The sequence below is a fragment of the Chlamydomonas reinhardtii genome, chromosome 2 (assembly GCF_000002595.2).
Source record: "Chlamydomonas reinhardtii strain CC-503 cw92 mt+ chromosome 2, whole genome shotgun sequence".
Classification (NCBI taxonomy): domain Eukaryota; kingdom Viridiplantae; phylum Chlorophyta; class Chlorophyceae; order Chlamydomonadales; family Chlamydomonadaceae; genus Chlamydomonas; species Chlamydomonas reinhardtii.
In genome coordinates, this window is record NC_057005.1 from 2,569,192 (window position 1) to 2,585,870 (window position 16,679).

Consider the following 16,679-nt stretch of genomic DNA (forward strand, 5'->3'; position numbering starts at 1 on the left):
TTTCCGCGTGTGCGAGTGCGCGTTCGGCTTTCATGCAAAATTTCATGCGCTCAGGAAGGTCTTGTGTCTCTCAGGCCATACCTGGCATACCGCAAGCCTCACCCCGGCTTCTCAGGGAAGCCCACCCGTGCTGTGTCTGAAGGAGGCTGAAGCCTGAAGGTTCCCCTTCCATTTGCCTTTCGGTGCCATCAGCCGTAGTTCGCTCCTGCTGGTTCTTGTGTTGTTTTTGCTTTCAAGCTGCCATACACCCCCACCCGAAGGCACAAGGCAAGAGAGAGTCTCTTCTTTACAAAAAACCTGGGATGCCAGGTGCCCTCCACCTTGCCCACATTCTACACATTCCTTAGCCTTCTTCAACTCCGCCTCCGCCTTGCCTTGCCCAGCGCAGACACGCATTGTACTTCGCATTATTGGCGGCCTGCTGCATGCTGTATGCCAGTGCGTTGGAGCGTCCGGCGGTGCTATTCCGGCCGTTGTCCTCGCGGGCACAGGGCTTGCATCTTCCAGGGGTAGGCCGCCGCCGCTGGCGAGAAGGGCCCTAACCACGTTCTCGCCCACGGCATTCAGGGGCCCCCAAGTGCTTACTTTTTAGCGTTTGGGGGGGCTCCGCCCTCCCACCCCACCCCCCCGGGAAAGGGGTAGTTTGCGAGATTCGGGGCCGTATGCAGCCCCACGCGGCGAGAATGCATCCCGGGAAATGCCCAATCTTTCTCGCCTGAGGGCCTACAATGGGGGTGGTTTCTTGCCGCTCACCGAAGATGCAAGCCCTGGTCCACGCTTGGGGCCGTAGGGGTTTCGCGAGTGCGGGGTTCAGGCTCGGGGTTTGAGTGGGTGCGCGGGTTTCAGTGTTAGGGGTATCTCGAGTGCAGGTGGAGTTGGGTTCAGGGCCTGGCAGGTGCCGGGACAGGGTTCAGGTTCAGGTTCAGGTTCAGTAGGGCTTGGCAGGTGCCGGCCGGCCGTCCTGTGTAAGGCCCACCTGTCAGGTCGAGCCCGGCGCGCAGGGTGTTGGGGTGGTTGCAGGGTCAGCGAGGCAGGTGCAGCGGGGCAGCGGAACATGCCGCCTTCTCCTCTGCCACCTTGTCGATCGACCGCAGCTCAAACGCGTATGCATACTGGCCGTGGTGGCACATGTTCAGCCCGGAGCCCAGCTCAACTGCGAACACGCCGAATAGCGCACCCGGCAGCCCTGCCACCGCCTTGTTCATGGCAGTAGGCAGGGCAGTGGTGACGCTCCGCGTCCGATTGGCCGGGGTAACTGAGCCGGGCACCACGCATATGTGCAGCGCCAGTGTATTCTCAAATGGTATTCTCAAATGTGTGGGCCCAGTGTGTGGGCCCAATGTGTGGGCCCAGTGTGTATTCTCAAATGATTGGGCCCACGCGAGTACGACACATGCTAATGCCCATGCCCATGCTCTAGCACCAGCTACGCCAGCTACACCGGCCCCTTGGCGGTGCTCAACGCGCTTTGAGTGATGCATCCACAGGTGTTCATGGCACATGCCAGTGAGCAAATGAAATGCACGTGAGACCGACCATGGTTGGCCTACCACCGTACCACGCTGGAACCGGCCAATACAACCATGTCCATTCATTGTAACCGCACCAAGTTCCCTTGCGGGAGTCGGCTGGCTACTCGCACATGTGCTGCGCACTGTGTGGACATCATACAGCATCCGCGGCCTTTTCAGGTTCTCCTGGTCTCGGGGTTAGCGGGGCCCTCGGGCCCCCCCGCAGTCCAGCAGGCGCCGCGCCCCACCCGCACGGAGCGGCCACACGGGACCGCCTTCGCCCAATGCGTTTGCGACCAACTTGGGGTCAGGTGGCGGGTTGTAAGGGGGCTATCGGCCGCCGAAGCGGCCTGCCCTCGTCGACAGACAACAACAACAACCTATCTAGCCATATGCGGCGCCGCCCTGCTGCACAGCGACCGCCGCGGCAACACCGGTGGCAGGACGTGCCGCCGCCCCCGTTGCCACTGCTCGTGCCGCTGCGCCAGGCGCGCGCCTGCGTCCTCCTCCTCCACCGCCGCCGCTGCCGTCACCGCCACCGGCTGCTCACGGCTGCTCCTCCATCGCCGCGTCCTCGCCTCCCTTCCCTCTTCCGCCCTTCCGCCGCACTAACTGTACCGTGCTACCTAGGTTTCCGCACTTGGATACGCTAACCTGCCCCTTTTCATGTCCCATCGCACCCATTTCCCCGTCGCCAGGGGTACCCACGCGAGGGGCCCCTGATACATGCCACCCAGGACACCCGTGTGCCACTCCGGCAAGTCCCTAGGGGCTGCGTGAGTCCAAGCCCCTAGACCATTGAATTGTCATCAATGGACATATATAAAGGTCTCTGAATGGTCCCACGGCATAGATGTGAGCCGAAATCGAAATGCTAGATGTCGTCAAGACCCCGCCAATCCACCCCGAAGCTATCTAGATTACATATATAGGTGCATCCAAGTTGGCGGCACTAGATACCGACCAAATACACCGCCTATGCGAGATATGGAGTTTGGTCAAATTCGCGACTTGAGTATCGACCAGCACGTTTTAGCACTCTGCCGAACGCAACTGGCCAATGATGATGTTAATTATGTACCTACAAAAAGGCGGTGTCCAAATCGTGCGGTAGGACTTTCCCCGGGCAACTCCCTCCGAGCGTGCGGGTTTGGCAGGGAAACTGCACCCCCCGGACGGCACGCGCCGTAAGACACAGCAGACCCACTCGGCCTAGGTTAAAAACAGCCTAGCCATGGCTACACAACGCCACCTCAAGCTGCCAGCGTCTCAAAGTTGGGGCAGTGTTTGGACTCAGCCCAAACCGGGAGCCACCTGTAGCCTGGCTGGCAGCCCGTGGTGACCGTTGGTGGCATTCATAGGGAGACAGCTTTACTGAGTGGCTGTCGCGAAGAAACACGCCTGCCCTCACATCACGTGAACGGGACTCAGGAGGCGAGGGGAGGCCGGGCTGTCAGATGATGAGGGGAGGTCAGATCGAGGCACTGCAGGTCCTCAAGGAGAGTAGGTCGATCCAAAACACTACTGGTTCTTTTCTGTAATCTTCACTTCGGGAACCTGTAGGTCCTAGATCGAAACGAAGGCACTGGCACTCGGAGACGAAGCGTTTTCGCTTGTTGTTTATTGAGACTGCGCCCTTCTGCTATAAAACACCAACATCGGTCTTAAAAAACATTGCATAACTTCACCCAGTTAACAGGACAAGCCAAAGCAACATCCGACTTCCAGTGCCTTCAACAACATGCAGCAATCTCTTTTTATGCATCAGTAAACGCGATTGGCCAACTTCTGTACGTATTTCTGTGTAAGATGCGGCTGCCTCGCTTGCTTCTGCAGTTGGCGGGAGTCATCGTAGCGCTGCACGCACCCGCAGTCCTAGCAGCTCGCTCTGTCAGTATAGATGAAGTAGCGGGCGAGCGCCCTTCTGGCCCGACAGTGGACACGGAGGGCAGCATCGTGTGTTTTGTTGTTCGCACCTACTGGGGCCACGGCGACACTTGGGGGGACAAGTCCCTGCGCCGCATCCTTGCGTCGCTCCAGAACCAAACTGTGGGCAGGTAGGCTGGAGTATGCATGCAGCTTGTGTCCGATTGATGTCAGGGTAAGGCTGTGAGGCTTGGTGAGTAGATCGGTGGTGGCAAGGAGGACGAACGCAGTAAACACCATCCTTGCACCGGCATGGAGCAACGGTCTATGGTGTCTTTGCGCCTGCACCTACAAACCGGGAATCATGCCTTGTAGCTGGGAGGCGCTGCTTATCGTCATGGACAATAGGCCCTTTCCGGAGCTCCGCAAGATTGTGCGGGAGGCCAATGACTCGCGGATATGGGTCCACGCGGAATGGGTGAGCGGGCGGTGGTCTACAAAAGCAACATTACCGTACGTGCTCTGTGCACGTTGTCGTGTGACACGAACATTGATTAGGCAGATGTTCAACGAATAGCCTTGAGTGCCTCTATCAATGACCACTTGGACTAGAAGGGCACACTCTCAGGTGCGCATGAGCCCATGCAGCTAGTGCCCGTGCCCAAATGACTTGCTGCTGCTCCTGCAGATCAACTACAAGTATGCGCCTAAGGAGGGGGGCACGTGGGCGCCAAACTACCACAACAAGCTATACAACCTCACAGATATGGCCGTGCGCGGTGAGTGGGCTGGCGGATGGGCAGGAGTGGGGCGCTCACGGTCTGGCGACGTGCGCGCGTGCTGGTTGCAAATTCTCCGACGGGGTCACGTCTGCGGGCAGGCAGATGGTGGTAAGATGTATGGGCGCGTGTCTGGCTAACCGTGCTGCCATTGGACGTTACCACTACAGCTTGCCCCGATAACTCACGCTGGGTAGTCATCACCAACGGTGATAACCTGTACGACTCCCGGTTTGTGGAGACGATCTACTCAGCGCCGCCTGACATGGACGCGGTGGCAGTGGACTTCTACAGCCGCTACCAGCGCCCCACAGGTGCGGGCACGACGGAGGAGAGTGCTCAGGCGGCGTAATTGTTGTTTCCGATCACACGGCATGATATGCGAAGCTGTGCAAACCATGCGTCACAATCACCTGGTAACGCGCCGTACCGTACTAGCATACTGGCTATGCCGCAAGGTAGTTTGGGGTCTTGTATACCGTTAGGCAGCAGGGCGGTGCACGCAGCAGCAGTGCAACAAGTCAACAAGTGAAGAATGCGGCAATGCCCTGCTAGGGCCATTCAGTTTCTGCTCTAGTATCCCCCGTATCCCCTTCTTCATCCTAAGCCTCTTCTCCCTTATCACACCACACCACAGCTGAACCATGCGAGCGCTTTGAGGAGGGCGAGGGCGTGCCGCCGTGTAAGGAGAACGGCATGCGCTTCTGCCAGACTGACCTGGCGGCCAACGCCTACAAGCTGCAGCGGCTGCTGGCTGAGGACCGGCGCTTCGGGCTGGTGGACCCGGGCGGCACACACGGCGCAAATGACGGCATCATGGCGCAACTGCTCAAGACGGCGGGGTGGAAGGTGGGTGCTCACTGATTGGCAGGGGTTGGCATGGGCGCATGGTTAAGTGGCAACGCAGCAGATGCGGGCAAGCGAAACTGTGAGGGTAGGTCGCAGCTGCTGGAACCCGCGGGCTTGAGGTATGGGGTACCTGAGCGTCCATAGGATTGGCGGTGAGTAAAAGGTTGCACCCAACGCGACAGCAGAATGCAACCATACACGTAGGCATGCCACCACGGCTACTGCATGTGTCTGCGTGCTGCTCCTATGTCCACCGACCGCCTACCTAAAGTCCGGGCGCCCAACATGACCGCTGACAAGCCATTCCGGGCCTGCGTTCATGTGCCCCACAGATCCACTATGTCCATGGGCGCTGCCTGATCAACCACGCCCCCAGCCCGCAGCAGTGTGCGCTCAACGGCGGCGTGTGGGACGATAGCGTCATGGCGGCGGCAAGTAGCTTTGGCGGCTCCTGCGTCAGCGCCAAGAATGTGATTGAGAGGATGCGCACAAACCCGGATGCCTACGAGCTCCTGGAGTTGAATGTGACATATGATCGCAATAGTTTTGCGTATGCGGACCACCCGTTCATTGAGCTGCGCTGTCTGCGCCTGGCGAACCGGTCCATGTGGTACCAGGCAGAAACCTTTGGCCGCGTGTGCGCCGCACGCATTGACGTGCCGCAGCTACCGGCAAACCTGCCTCCGCACCCGTGGGACGCCTGGGTTCCCATCTTCGAATCAACTCCGGATGATATTAACGCCCAGCTCCCGCCTTTAGCGGGCACCGAGTCAGCTGAGGATGACGGCGACGAAGGCGCGGATCAGTGGCATCATGTGGTTGAAGACGGGAGCAGCGGCAATGACCACACAGAGCTTTAGGCACCTGGGGCCCATGGTTGGGTGCATTTTCGGGGCATTGTATGTGTGTGTGGTGTGTGCGCGTGTGTGTGGTGTGTGTGCGTGTGCGTGTGTATGTGTGTGCGCGTGGGCGTGTGAAGGTGATGTCAAGTTAGTAGGCGCAGCACAACCTCTGCATCTCTGTGTTGCTTGCTTTAGCGAGGCATGGCGTGAGTGTGCAGCATAAGCTTAATCCTCTTATCATGATCATGTTAAGAGTTCGGCTGTCGGTGGGCACTGAGCATGGGGCACTGCATGCTTAGCGTTTTCGTGCCTAGTGACGTGGCTCTGATACTGCGACGGTGGCCCGTATGAAATGACAAGTGTTCCCCGGTCAAGGGGAGGTGCACAGAGGGGCCGTACGTACTGTCATTGCAACCTTCGGACGCAGCACCGGCGGGTTATTATGTGCATGTGTGTGCTAGCTAGGGGTACGTGGTGCTAGGTGCAGTGCGTGGGAGTGTGACAGGTCGTGATGGGAAGGCGCGGTGTGCGTGTGCGTAGAGGGGGCGGGCGTGCTGCCACTGCTACTTGCCACAGGACGCAGCACTGGCGGATTGTGTGCGCATGTGTGCTAGGAGGTAGTCTTATGACGCCGACCCACGGCTTAGGTGAGCAGCGCGAGCGTTTGCGGTGAGCCGGGCCTGGGGTTCCTCCCCTCTCCGGAGGCGAGGAGCATGGGGGTCCTTCGGGGATCTCTCCTCGGGTGAGCGTGCGTGTCTCGTACGTTTTTGGGGCCCTGGCTTCGTCCGCGGCTGTCGTCCCACATGTAGCCTCTGTCAGCTTGGATATGAATTGAAAACTCAGTTTGTTACATAGGTGCCAGGTGTTACCTTATGGCGCGGCTCTGGTGGGCTACGGTTTAGCGGACTCGTGTATGGTACGTAGCTTTGGTGGACGGGCTGACAGCCACGCCAGGGGGCGGCCATGGGAGGACGGTTTCTCGTGACCCATATTGGTCCCTCTAAACAGGGGTGCGGCATGTCCCTGCGGCCGGAATGTGAGGGAATGGGGCTGCCCTGTTGTAACATCGCATCGATACGGCGCTCACGCTGGACCCGTGCTGCCCCCCGCCACCGGCGCCACCACAGCGGCTGCACAGGCAGCCGCTCAACCGCATCAGCCCCTCCCGGGGGGCGGGGGGGCCAGCCTCCTGCTCTGTCTGCCGGGTCGGGGTGGGGTGGGGTGGGTTGGTTGTGGGTGGGCGTTGGCGTTTTTCGGGGTTTTTCCTTTCAGCTTTCTTCTCTTCTCTTTTCTTCTTGCCCTGTCGGGTTCTGGTCTCTGGGGCCAGGCTGCGTCGGGTCCTTGTGCCCAGCAGTTGGGTGCAGCGCGTCTGCTTCCGTTCAATCCTGTAAGGATGGTTCACATGGGCCGAGTTGGCCACCCCGCACCCCTGGTGCAGGAAGTTCCACAGCCGCCCAGGCGCTGCGACTCCAGCCAGAGCTAGTACTCATGGGCGCCAGGTAAGCTGATGATGATAAAACGCCACGCCAGCGCCTGGAAAGATACGCCGCCCAGAAGGAAACCTAGGGGGCCTGCACATCAGGTGATGCAAGCGTCAGCTGCAAGTTCAACTTTGGCGACCCACCCTGAACCTCCTCCACATCACAAAGCGCGCCACCCGCCCTCCAGATTTTTTTTTGAGGAATCATCCTTACAAGGTTGAACAGGGTCAGACGCGCTGCCCCCCTGCTGCCTAAAGGCAGCCTGGTCCCCGAGACCAGAACCCTGACAGGGCAAGAAGAGAAGAAAAGAGAAGAAAGCAGAAAGCAAACACCTCGAAAGCGCCAACAACCACCCCCACCCATCCCACCTCACCCCACCCCGACCCGGCAGACAGAGCAGGAGGCTGGCCCCCCCGCCCCCCGGGAGGCGGGGTTGCACAAAAACACCGCAAAACCTAACCCAAGCACCAACCTACACCACAGCCTAACCGCAAGAACCACCACCACCGCGCGCCAGAAATGGAAACACCAGCGCTACGCACTCGCCCCGCCCAAACCCACCCCACCCCCACAAGTCGGTTGCTTAAGCAACACCCCAGGAGAACCGGCAGAGGAGACACAAACAGAAAACTAGACGGGCCAGATGTGGCGCTGACTAAGCGGGCTCCAGCCTGCTGCAAGACGCGCTGTGCAGGAAGGCCCACAGCCGCCCAGGCGCTGCGACGCCAGCCAGAGCTCAAACACATGGGCGCCAGATAAGCTGTTGACGATAAAACGCCACGCCAGCGCCTGGAAAGAAACGCCGCCCAAAAGGAAACCTAGGGGGCCTGCACAGGTGATGCAAGCGTCAGCCGCAAGTTCAACTTAGGTGACCCACCCTGAACCTCCTCCACTTCACAAAGCGCGCCACCCGCCGTCCAGATGGCAACAAAGTGCTCCAGCTTAGCCGCCTTGAGCTGTGCGGTGAGAAGCTGAGTGGGCAGAGCCGACAGGGTTTCAGGGGTTAGCGTGGCGGCAGTGAAACGCAGCTGCATCACCCTGCGCAGCTCGCTGACCACCTCCCGAACCACATGCTCCGACGTCTGCTTAGCAGGCTCGCGGGACCAGTACGCACACCAGACGACGTACAAGAAGGTGGCCCGCAAAGTGCTCCACAGCAGCGCGCCCGCCCCCCGCGGGCCTGAGGCCCACATACCCATGCGGTCCCCCAGCATGAAGCCCGCGTCCGTCACTGGCGGCGCCGCTGCCTGGGGCGCAACGCAGGCCCACAGCTAGCTGCTGCAGCCACGTCCTCGCCTGCGCATAAGCTGGACACTCCAGGAAGATGTGCGTCAGGCTGGCCCACGCCCGCGGGCCAGGTGGCCCGCAGGCGGGGTGAGGACAGTGCGCCCCCAATCCCCCGCACCCCGTGGTCACCCATGGACGAATGCCCTTGCCCGCCCTGTACAGCCCGCAAGGCAGGTAAGCATGTTGCAGCCGGTACACCAGCACCTTTGCCCCCCGAGAAGGGACGCATCCGGGGGCGGCATGCGAGGGTCGCCCTCCACCGCCGCCGCTGCTGCCGCCGCCGCCGTGGCAGGCCCCGTGCTAGGTCCCGCCCTGCCCGCCGCCTGCTCCTGCAGCCGCGCGGACCGCCGCGGCCCCTCACCCGACTGCTGGGACGGGGACGCATACGACTGCAGTTCTCTCGCCGGCGTGTTCTGCAGCCCGGCTGCCGCGGAGGTGCGGTGGAGCCAGGGGTCCAGAGCCACCGGGTTATTGTGGAAGTGCTGCGCCGCCGTGGTGGTCAGCTGCGCCGCTGCACGCTGCCACTCCGCCTCCAGCCGCGACTGTGCCGCCGGCTGGGTCCCCGAACCCCCCGCCTGCTGTGCTGGCGCCGGGCACGGCATGGCTGCGGGGCGGGCCGGAGCTGGAGGTGCGGCCGGGTTGGCCGCGGTGATGGCCCGCCGCACGTCCCGCACCGTGTAGTCCGCCAAGCTGACACCCGCAATCCGGCAGTGCTCCGGGTGCACCACCACCCCAGCCTCCGGCGCCAGGAAGTACGGCGCCCGAGGCCACGCCCCCGCCCGGTCCCCTGGTGATGCTGCATCGTACGCCACCCGCTCTTCAAAGGTCCACAGGTGCCGCGGCTTGCGATGCTGCAGCACACAGGCAGGCTGTCACGCCCCATCCACCGCCGGGGGCAGCACGCCAGGCCCAGGCTCCAAGAGCCGCCCCGTGTAGTGGACGTAGGACACAGTCCCCGCAGCGTTAGCCACCCACAGCTGACGCTTGCATCACCTGTGCAGGCCCCCTAGATTTCCTTTTGGGCGGCGGTTCTTTCCAGGCGCTGGCGTGGCATATTATCGTCATCAGCTTGTCTGGCGCCCATGAGTACTAGCTCTGGCTGGAGTGGCAGCGCCTGGGCGGCTGTGGGACTTCCTGCACAGAGCGTCTTGCAGCGGACTGGAGCCCGCTTAGTCAGCGCCACATCTGGCCCGTTTAGTTTTCTGCTTGTGTCTCCTCTGCCGGTTCTCCTGGGGTGTTGCTTAAGCAACCGACTTGTGGGGGTGGGGTGGGTTTGGGCGGGGCGTGTGCATAGCGCTGGTGGTTTCTTTTCTGGCGCGCGGTGGTGGTGGTTCTTGCGGTTAGGCTGTGGTGTAGGTTGGTGCTTGGGTTAGGTCTGGCGGTGTTTAGGTGCTGGTGTACCGGCTGCAACATGCTTACCTGCCTTGCGGGCTGTACCGGGCGGGCAAGGGAATTCGTCCACGGGTGACCACGGGGTGCGGGGGGTTGGGGGCGCACTGTCCTCACCCCGCCTGCGGGCCACCTGGCCCGCGGGCGTGGGCCAGCCTGACGCACATCTTCCTGGAGTGTCCAGCTTATGCGCAGGCGAGGACGTGGCTGCAGCAGCTGTGGGCCTGCGTTGCGCCCCAGGCAGCGGCGCCGCCAGTGACAGACGCAGGCTTCATGCTGGGGGACCGCATGGGTATGTGGGCCTCAGGCCCGTGGGGGGCGGGCGCGCTGCTGTGGAGCACTTTGCGGGCCACCTTCTTGTACGCCGTCTGGTGTGCGTACTGGTCCCGCGAGCCTGCTAAGCAGGGGTGGGCGGTTCTGCTTCGAGTGGATAGCGTCAAGGGACGAATTCGCTCGAGGTCATGGGTTCGACTCCCATACACCCCTCCGATTTCGATCGGAATGAATAGACTACAGACATGCAGTGGGCTGGACGAGTTTAGGCTTAGTTGATTTGGCTGGATTCAGTCCGGAAGGTTTGCTGCAGACTCCAAAAAATTGAGTAGTTCTGATTGGTCGGGTGACTGAGCAGGGTCCTAGCACTCGATGTTAGGAGCAGAACCGGAGGTAAATGGAGCTCTGACGAGAGCAAGCCTACTACTAGAGTAGGTCGTTGGCGTTGCAGGTGGCACGTCCCTGAGGTCCAGAGCAGATGTCGCTCGCGATTCGCGTCAGCAAGTCCCTCTTGTAACCAATGCACGTCGTGGAAGGGGGGGTCGTCTAAATGGTTAAGACACTCAAGCCGATTTCGTTAAGGCTTCGAGAGATCCTGGGTTCGAATCCCGGTCACCCCACCAGGAAGGGCCCTGGTTTACCAAAACCCATCCACACCTTGGTGGTGTGTAGACCCCCCCTGTGGTGCAGGGTGTCTCTGGGGTACAAGGCTGGAGCTCTGGGCCTGCAACTGGAGAGCTTTCAAGTTCAAGATCCAAGATTCAAGTGGAGCTCTGGGCCTGTCAATGGGAGAGTTCTAGATGATCTGTGTGGTCAAGGCAGTGGCTGTAGTTGTCACCTAGCTGTTGAGAACTCCAGTAGGTGTGTGGTGTCACCTGGCTGTTGAGGTTTCCAGTAGGTGTGTGGTGGAACAAAAACTTCTCTTCTCTTCTCTGATCTCTGGCCCTATCGAGGTTCTGTGATATGATCCAGGCTGCCTTGGCAGTAGGGTGGTAGTGCGTCTACCACCGCAACCTTGTAAGGATGACTTTAAAAAAAAAAGACGTCGGAGCATGTGGTTCGGGAGGTGGTCAGCGAGCTGCGCAGGGTGATGCAGCTGCGTTTCACTGCCACCACGCTAACCCCTGAAACCCTGTCGGCTCTGCCCACACAGCTTCTCACCGCACAGCTCAAGGCGGCTAAGCTGGAGCACTTTGTTGCCATCTGGACGGCGGGTGGCGCGCTTTGTGAAGTGGAGGAGGTTCAGGGTGGGTCACCGAAGTTGAACTTGCGGCTGACGCTTGCATCACCTGTGCAGGCCCCCTAGGTTCCTTTTGGGTGGCGTTTCTTTCCAGGCGCTGGCGTGGCGTATTATCGTCATCAGCTTGTCTGGCGCCCATGAGCGTAGTACTAGCTCTGGCTGGAGTGGCAGCGCCTGGGCGGCTGTGGGACTTCCTGCACAGAGCGTCTTGCAGCGGACTGGAGCCCGCTTAGTCAGCGCCACATCTGGCCCGTTTAGTTTTCTGCTTGTGTCTCCTCTGCCGGTTCTCCTGGGGTGTTGCTTAAGCAACCGACTTGTGGGGGTGGGGTGGGTTTGGGCGGGGCGTGTGCGTAGCGCTGGTGGTTTCTTTTCTGGCGCGCGGTGGTGGTGGTTCTTGCGGTTAGGCTGTGGTGTAGGTTGGTGCTTGGGTTAGGTCTGGCGGTGTTTAGGTGCTGGTGTACCGGCTGCAACATGCTTACCTGCCTTGCGGGCTGTACCGGGCGGGCAAGGGAATTCGTCCACGGGTGACCACGGGGTGCGGGGGGTTGGGGGCGCACTGTCCTCACCCCGCCTGCGGGCCACCTGGCCCGCGGGCGTGGGCCAGCCTGACGCACATCTTCCTGGAGTGTCCAGCTTATGCGCAGGCGAGGACGTGGCTGCAGCAGCTGTGGGCCTGCGTTGCGCCCCAGGCAGCGGCGCCGCCAGTGACAGACGCAGGCTTCATGCTGGGGGACCGCATGGGTATGTGGGCCTCAGGCCCGTGGGGGGCGGGCGCGCTGCTGTGGAGCACTTTGCGGGCCACCTTCTTGTACGCCGTCTGGTGTGCGTACTGGTCCCGCGAGCCTGCTAAGCAGGGGTGGGCGGTTCTGCTTCGAGTGGATAGCGTCAAGGGACGAATTCGCTCGAGGTCATGGGTTCGACTCCCATACACCCCTCCGATTTTGATCGGAATGAATAGACTACAGACATGCAGTGGGCTGGACGAGTTTAGGCTTAGTTGATTTGGCTGGATTCAGTCCGGAAGGTTTGCTGCAGACTCCAAAAAATTGAGTAGTTCTGATTGGTCGGGTGACTGAGCAGGGTCCTAGCACTCGATGTTAGGAGCAGAACCGGAGGTAAATGGAGCTCTTACGAGAGCAAGCCTACTACTAGAGTAGGTCGTTGGCGTTGCAGGTGGCACGTCCCTGAGGTCCAGAGCAGATGTCGCTCGCGACTCGCGTCAGCAAGTCCCTCTTGTAACCAATGCACGTCGTGGAAGGGGGGGTCGTCTAAATGGTTAAGACACTCAAGCCGATTTCGTTAAGGCTTCGAGAGATCCTGGGTTCGAATCCCGGTCACCCCACCAGGAAGGGCCCTGGTTTACCAAAACCCATCCACACCTTGGTGGTGTGTAGACCCCCCCTGTGGTGCAGGGTGTCTCTGGGGTACAAGGCTGGAGCTCTGGGCCTGCAACTGGAGAGCTTTCAAGTTCAAGATCCAAGATTCAAGTGGAGCTCTGGGCCTGTCAATGGGAGAGTTCTAGATGATCTGTGTGGTCAAGGCAGTGGCTGTAGTTGTCACCTAGCTGTTGAGAACTCCAGTAGGTGTGTGGTGTCACCTGGCTGTTGAGGTTTCCAGTAGGTGTGTGGTGGAACAAAAACTTCTCTTCTCTTCTCTGATCTCTGGCCCTATCGAGGTTCTGTGATATGATCCAGGCTGCCTTGGCAGTAGGGTGGTAGTGCGTCTACCACCGCAACCTTGTAAGGATGACTTTAAAAAAAAAAGACGTCGGAGCATGTGGTTCGGGAGGTGGTCAGCGAGCTGCGCAGGGTGATGCAGCTGCGTTTCACTGCCACCACGCTAACCCCTGAAACCCTGTCGGCTCTGCCCACACAGCTTCTCACCGCACAGCTCAAGGCGGCTAAGCTGGAGCACTTTGTTGCCATCTGGACGGCGGGTGGCGCGCTTTGTGAAGTGGAGGAGGTTCAGGGTGGGTCACCGAAGTTGAACTTGCGGCTGACGCTTGCATCACCTGTGCAGGCCCCCTAGGTTCCTTTTGGGTGGCGTTTCTTTCCAGGCGCTGGCGTGGCGTATTATCGTCATCAGCTTGTCTGGCGCCCATGAGCGTAGTACTAGCTCTGGCTGGAGTGGCAGCGCCTGGGCGGCTGTGGGCCTTCCTGCACAGCGCGTCTTGCAGCGGGCTGGAGCCCGCTTAGTCAGCGCCACATCTGGCCCGTTTAGTTTTCTGCTTGTGTCTCCTCTGCCGGTTCTCCTGGGGTGTTGCTTAAGCAACCGACTTGTGGGGGTGGGGTGGGTTTGGGCGGGGCGAGTGCGTAGCGCTGGTGTTTCCTTTTCTGGCGCGCGGTGGTGGTGGTTCTTGCGGTTAGGCTGTGGTGTAGGTTGGTGCTTGGGTTAGGTTTTGCGGTGTTTAGGTGCTGGTGTACCGGCTGCAACATGCTTACCTGCCTTGCGGGCTGTACCAGGCGGGCAAGAGAATTCGTCCACGGGTGACCACGGGGTGCGGGGGGTTGGGGGCGCACTGTCCTCACCCCGCCTGCGGGCCACCTGGCCCGCGGGCGTGGGCCAGCCTGACGCACATCTTCCTGGAGTGTCCAGCTTATGCGCAGGCGAGGACGTGGCTGCAGCAGCTGTGGGCCTGCGTTGCGCCCCAGGCAGCGGCGCCGCCAGTGACAGACGCAGGCTTCATGCTGGGGGACCGCATGGGTATGTGGGCCTCAGGCCCGTGGGGGGCGGGCGCGCTGCTGTGGAGCACTTTGCGGGCCACCTTCTTGTACGCCGTCTGGTGTGCGTACTGGTCCCGCGAGCCTGCTAAGCAGGGGTGGGCGGTTCTGCTTCGAGTGGATAGCGTCAAGGGACGAATTCGCTCGAGGTCATGGGTTCGACTCCCATACACCCCTCCGATTTCGATCGGAATGAATAGACTACAGACATGCAGTGGGCTGGACGAGTTTAGGCTTAGTTGATTTGGCTGGATTCAGTCCGGAAGGTTTGCTGCAGACTCCAAAAAATTGAGTAGTTCTGATTGGTCGGGTGACTGAGCAGGGTCCTAGCACTCGATGTTAGGAGCAGAACCGGAGGTAAATGGAGCTCTTACGAGAGCAAGCCTACTACTAGAGTAGGTCGTTGGCGTTGCAGGTGGCACGTCCCTGAGGTCCAGAGCAGATGTCGCTCGCGACTCGCGTCAGCAAGTCCCTCTTGTAACCAATGCACGTCGTGGAAGGGGGGGTCGTCTAAATGGTTAAGACACTCAAGCCGATTTCGTTAAGGCTTCGAGAGATCCTGGGTTCGAATCCCGGTCACCCCACCAGGAAGGGCCCTGGTTTACCAAAACCCATCCACACCTTGGTGGTGTGTAGACCCCCCCTGTGGTGCAGGGTGTCTCTGGGGTACAAGGCTGGAGCTCTGGGCCTGCAACTGGAGAGCTTTCAAGTTCAAGATCCAAGATTCAAGTGGAGCTCTGGGCCTGTCAATGGGAGAGTTCTAGATGATCTGTGTGGTCAAGGCAGTGGCTGTAGTTGTCACCTAGCTGTTGAGAACTCCAGTAGGTGTGTGGTGTCACCTGGCTGTTGAGGTTTCCAGTAGGTGTGTGGTGGAACAAAAACTTCTCTTCTCTTCTCTGATCTCTGGCCCTATCGAGGTTCTGTGATATGATCCAGGCTGCCTTGGCAGTAGGGTGGTAGTGCGTCTACCACCGCAACCTTGTAAGGATGACTTTAAAAAAAAAAAGACGTCGGAGCATGTGGTTCGGGAGGTGGTCAGCGAGCTGCGCAGGGTGATGCAGCTGCGTTTCACTGCCGCCACGCTAACCCCTGAAACCCTGTCGGCTCTGCCCACACAGCTTCTCACCACACAGCTCAAGGCGGCTAAGCTGGAGCACTTTGTTGCCATCTGGACGGCGGGTGGCGCGCTTTGTGAAGTGGAGGAGGTTCAGGGTGGGTCAACGAAGTTGAACTTGCGGCTGACGCTTGCATCACCTGTGCAGGCCCCCTAGATTTCCTTTTGGGTGGCGTTTCTTTCCAGGTGCTGGCGTGGCGTATTATCGTCATCAGCTTGTCTGGCGCCCATGAGTACTAGCTCTGGCTGGAGTGGCAGCGCCTGGGCGGCTGTGGGACTTCCTGCACAGAGCGTCTTGCAGCGGACTGGAGCCCGCTTAGTCAGCGCCACATCTGGCCCGTTTAGTTTTCTGCTTGTGTCTCCTCTGCCGGTTCTCCTGGGGTGTTGCTTAAGCAACCGACTTGTGGGGGTGGGGTGGGTTTGGGCGGGGCGTGTGCGTAGCGCTGGTGGTTTCTTTTCTGGCGCGCGGTGGTGGTGGTTCTTGCGGTTAGGCTGTGGTGTAGGTTGGTGCTTGGGTTAGGTCTGGCGGTGTTTAGGTGCTGGTGTACCGGCTGCAACATGCTTACCTGCCTTGCGGGCTGTACCGGGCGGGCAAGGGAATTCGTCCACGGGTGACCACGGGGTGCGGGGGGTTGGGGGCGCACTGTCCTCACCCCGCCTGCGGGCCACCTGGCCCGCGGGCGTGGGCCAGCCTGACGCACATCTTCCTGGAGTGTCCAGCTTATGCGCAGGCGAGGACGTGGCTGCAGCAGCTGTGGGCCTGCGTTGCGCCCCAGGCAGCGGCGCCGCCAGTGACAGACGCAGGCTTCATGCTGGGGGACCGCATGGGTATGTGGGCCTCAGGCCCGTGGGGGGCGGGCGCGCTGCTGTGGAGCACTTTGCGGGCCACCTTCTTGTACGCCGTCTGGTGTGCGTACTGGTCCCGCGAGCCTGCTAAGCAGGGGTGGGCGGTTCTGCTTCGAGTGGATAGCGTCAAGGGACGAATTCGCTCGAGGTCATGGGTTCGACTCCCATACACCCCTCCGATTTCGATCGGAATGAATAGACTACAGACATGCAGTGGGCTGGACGAGTTTAGGCTTAGTTGATTTGGCTGGATTCAGTCCGGAAGGTTTGCTGCAGACTCCAAAAAATTGAGTAGTTCTGATTGGTCGGGTGACTGAGCAGGGTCCTAGCACTCGATGTTAGGAGCAGAACCGGAGGTAAATGGAGCTCTGACGAGAGCAAGCCTACTACTAGAGTAGGTCGTTGGCGTTGCAGGTGGCACGTCCCTGAGGTCCAGAGCAGATGTCGCTCGCGACTCGCGTCAGCAAGTCCCTCTTGTAACC

General features: G+C 60.4%; 4 protein-coding genes across 4 annotated transcripts in view; 3 read left to right on the forward strand and 1 right to left on the reverse strand.

Moving 5' to 3' along the window:
• Positions 1-274: 274 nt before the first annotated feature.
• CHLRE_02g092926v5 (uncharacterized protein) lies at positions 275-1,476 on the reverse strand. The gene is made up of 2 exons (XM_043059457.1): positions 977-1,476; positions 275-428 (listed from the first exon to the last, which is right to left on the reverse strand). The coding sequence occupies exon 1, from the start codon at positions 1,203-1,205 to the stop codon at positions 1,023-1,025; it is 183 nt and encodes a 60-aa protein (XP_042927091.1). The 5' UTR covers positions 1,206-1,476; the 3' UTR covers positions 275-428; positions 977-1,022.
• A 1,565-nt stretch (positions 1,477-3,041) lies between these two features.
• CHLRE_02g092950v5 (uncharacterized protein) lies at positions 3,042-6,923 on the forward strand. The gene is made up of 6 exons (XM_001701743.2): positions 3,042-3,568; positions 3,753-3,855; positions 4,066-4,156; positions 4,327-4,470; positions 4,794-5,005; positions 5,338-6,923. Exons 1-6 carry the CDS (start codon positions 3,321-3,323, stop codon positions 5,863-5,865), a joined length of 1,326 nt encoding a protein of 441 aa, XP_001701795.1. The 5' UTR covers positions 3,042-3,320; the 3' UTR covers positions 5,866-6,923.
• A 3,593-nt stretch (positions 6,924-10,516) lies between these two features.
• Positions 10,517-13,272, forward strand: CHLRE_02g092983v5 (uncharacterized protein). Its single transcript, XM_043059458.1, has 2 exons — positions 10,517-11,327; positions 11,431-13,272. Exons 1-2 carry the CDS (start codon positions 11,301-11,303, stop codon positions 11,581-11,583), a joined length of 180 nt encoding a protein of 59 aa, XP_042927092.1. The 5' UTR covers positions 10,517-11,300; the 3' UTR covers positions 11,584-13,272.
• A 1,154-nt stretch (positions 13,273-14,426) lies between these two features.
• The window catches only part of CHLRE_02g093017v5 (uncharacterized protein), a 2,682-nt gene continuing 429 nt past the window's right edge, over positions 14,427-16,679 (forward strand). The window contains exons 1-2 of the mRNA XM_043059459.1: positions 14,427-14,594; positions 15,356-16,679. The exon at positions 15,356-16,679 is cut by the window's right edge and continues 429 nt beyond it. Of these exons, the coding sequence (XP_042927093.1) occupies positions 14,574-14,594; positions 15,356-15,508 (174 nt within the window). The 5' untranslated portion in view covers positions 14,427-14,573 and the 3' untranslated portion in view covers positions 15,509-16,679. The remainder of the gene's footprint in view (positions 14,595-15,355) is intronic.